General features: G+C 38.9%; 1 protein-coding gene across 2 annotated transcripts in view; it reads left to right on the top strand.

The window, feature by feature from the left end:
• ABCB4 (ATP binding cassette subfamily B member 4) overlaps positions 1–942 on the top strand; it is a 55,058-nt gene extending 54,116 nt beyond the window's left edge. For both annotated transcript variants that reach the window (XM_019623719.1, XM_019623720.1), the window contains 2 exons: positions 537–740; positions 898–942. In XM_019623719.1, the coding sequence (XP_019479264.1) occupies positions 537–740; positions 898–927 (234 nt within the window). In that variant the 3' untranslated portion in view covers positions 928–942. The remainder of the gene's footprint in view (positions 1–536; positions 741–897) is intronic.
• The last annotated feature ends 2,350 nt before the right edge of the window (positions 943–3,292 follow it).

Below are 3,292 nucleotides of genomic sequence, written 5' to 3'. Positions count from 1 at the left end.
TATTTACATTACGATTCATAACAGTAGCAAAATTACAGTTATAGAGTAGCAATGAAAATAATTTTATGGTTGGGGGTCACCACAACATGAGGAACTGGATTAAGGGGTCGCGGCATTAGGAAGGTTGAGAACCGCTGTCTTAAGAGTATGTAAAATTTCCCTCTTACATACTGGAAGCAAATGGTCTTTTAAAACGACCAGAGTACACTGGGGTTAGTTTCCTCTGTAAACGTTGCCTTGGAGAGAAAGGGCATGTACCTCACAGCCTGTCCCCAAAGCTGAGCAGCTGATGACTCGGTTCCGTAATGCTGAGTTCATGTGGGCAGGAAGGAATGAGAGTTGAAAGGCATGAACAAAGGAAAAGCTTCAGAGCTTCATGAGTTAAGCACAAGTGTCTTGGGTTTATTGTAATGAAGGGGAACAAATTTGGGTGCGGGCTCCAAACTCGTTCATCATTGTGACCCGGAAGCCTAAAGCTGCAGCTCGTGGATTTGACGCTTCCAACACAACTGCCTGTCTGCTTTTGCTTCTTCCAGGCCACAGGGACCAGGTTGGCTTTAATTGCACAGAACACAGCCAACCTTGGAACTGGTATTATCATATCATTTATCTACGGTTGGCAATTAACCCTTTTGCTGCTATCGGTTGTCCCAATTATTGCTGTATCAGGAATTGTTGAAATGAAAATGTTGGCTGGAAATGCCAAAAGAGATAAAAAAGAACTGGAAACTGCTGGAAAGGTGGGTCAAATAAGGCTTCAGTTAGTAGAAGTACTGTTTGTAGACATGTGTTTTATTTGAATTATTTACTACCACATGCGTGTTTTAATCATTGTTTGTGCTCACTACCACTAACAGTTGTCAACACTGTGCGTAAAATTGTTTATTGTATTAACAGTGCCTAGAACTTGAACCTGGACTAACGTAAAGCTTTTAGCCTCTAGAAAGCACTGAACGTCTGGTTAGTATAAAGAATTTCTGAATTTCCTAAGTTCATTTTACCTTTTACTTTATAGCCCGATGCAATTGTTAGGACAAATGTGACCCCTGTTTTACAGATGTGTCCTTAAGGCAGTGAGTATAAGTGAATTGTTCAAAGTAGGATATTTGCCGGTACTTCAGTTTCCTTGGTTGTGATTTCTACAATAGAATTGAGGTGGGCAGCCACCAGATGGCAGTGATGCTTCCATTTGTGGTTCTAACTATAATGACAATAGGGCAAACACTTAATTAACTTGGGCCTTACTATGTGCCAGTCATTGTTCTAAGTATTTATATGCACCAACTCATGTTCTTCCCAGTAATCCTATGAGACAGACACCAATGTTACACTACTTTTATAAATGTGGAACCTGAGAATCAAACAAGTTAAAGGCATGGCTGTGATCCAAAGCTCTTTACTCCACAGCCCTTTTATATCTGTTTAAATGTGTATAAACCAACATATATTTTATTTGCATTTTATTTACATGCACATGAATTTAAATGTTTAAATGTAGATTAAAGCCAGGATTTTTTTTTACTATTATTTATGTAACTATTACCCTTTATTGGAACATTAGGAAGTGAAGCAGTAAATGAATATAAATTGTGATATGGTTTCTATAGCACAACACTTTACAAAGCCCTTTCACAAACATTTCTGCAACTGGACTTGGCTATAGTTATGTCAGGTGGGGCCGATAGCCATCTCCACCTCACAGAGAAGAAAGCATTCAGAGGTTGACTTGCTCCAGATGTGTGCATGGAAGGGGTGCGATTAGAATTCCAACCAAGCATATTTCCACTCAACCAATTATATCCAATGAAATCCTTGCCCTGTCTCTCTTACCCAGCATCACCTGAATTCCATGCAGTGTTAGTCTCATCCCCAGGTCTCTCTAAGAATTGCTTCCTTCTCGTGTTCACCCTGAATCCTCTCCTGGAGTCAGAGATCTCTAGGACAGTGCATGGTTCCCAGATTTAAGAAGCCTGGGGTGTCCAAAGTTCTTGAAGATCCTGGCTGTAGGTACTTTAGGGTATTATTCCCTTGACTTCTGTTTGTCACTACAGGGTGCTGAAAAAAGCATCCTGTAGTTTTGTTTCCTTTCTCCTTCTGACCCCTGCTTCTTTTCACATTTTAGAAGGGAAAATCGCCAGTAGGTGGAATGAAGATAAATTTTTCTTAGACTAGTTACATGAAAGAAAACATATTGACTCTAGTTAAAATAATAGAGTCTTAACTATTAGAGTCTTAGCTATAAAAAATGGCTAATAACACTGAAAGTTGACGGAATTTTGGCAGGAGTAAGGCAGTTAGAATTGAACATTATGGCAAACAAAACACCTTGGGTTATTATTAGTCTTGGCCTTGCTACTCCCAGTGTGTGATACTGGAGAAGGTCCCCAACTTCTCTGGTCCTCACTTTCCACTTTTATGAAATGAGAAATTGTACCAGATAATGTCCCAAGTTCTTTTCAGCTAATAAATACTTTGTCATTCTAGGGATCAAAGAAGGAATAACTCTGACCAGTCTGAAGTTAATTTTAGTAGCCACTTGAACCTAATAAGATATATATATATATAATTGGAAATTTTAAATGCTAATTATCAGCAATTCAGTGATAGTTCAGCATTGTTTACTCAGTCAACTCTTGATTAACACAGAATGAGGGTTAGAAAGAGGTCTTGGAAAACTCCCCACATCACTGTTTTTGCAAAATGAAAAGTTATCTGGGTGCAGATTAATCATGGTTAAAGTACACTGAGTTTTGGGGTATCTTCCCATTTTCCTTCAGAAAGGGCTAGGTAATGAGGGTATTGATTGCTGGCCTGGGAAGGGGGCTGGGAGGCTGCATAGTAACCCTCTTGACTCAGGGCCTGCCTAATTACTGAGTTTAGGGGTCTGCTGAACCAGAACTAACCCTCAAAGCAGTTAACCCTTGACCAGGAAATCAAGAATTAAATGAAAAGCCATTAATAACTAGTTCCTCCTTGTGTAAATTACAAAGCAGGGAGAGCAGAATAGCATAATGGGCTAAGGACATGTACTTGGCATAAGGTAAGACAGATAAGGAATCCTTGCTTACCTACTGATTAACTCCAGAGCTTTAGGCAAGTCATTTGACTTCGCTGCATCAGTTTCTCATCTGTGAAACAGGAATAATAATATTTACGTCACAGTGTTGTTATGAGACTAAATAAGATCATGTCAGTTAAATGAGGTAATACCTGGCACATAGTAAAAGCTCAATAATTGTTCTCTATTATTACTGTCAGATTTTTCATTTATAATAAAGATATAAGGTTATTC

This window comes from Hipposideros armiger, unplaced genomic scaffold (assembly GCF_001890085.2).
Source record: "Hipposideros armiger isolate ML-2016 unplaced genomic scaffold, ASM189008v1 scaffold_560, whole genome shotgun sequence".
Classification (NCBI taxonomy): Eukaryota; Metazoa; Chordata; class Mammalia; order Chiroptera; family Hipposideridae; genus Hipposideros; species Hipposideros armiger.
This window is presented reverse-complemented; position numbering and strand designations above follow the sequence as displayed.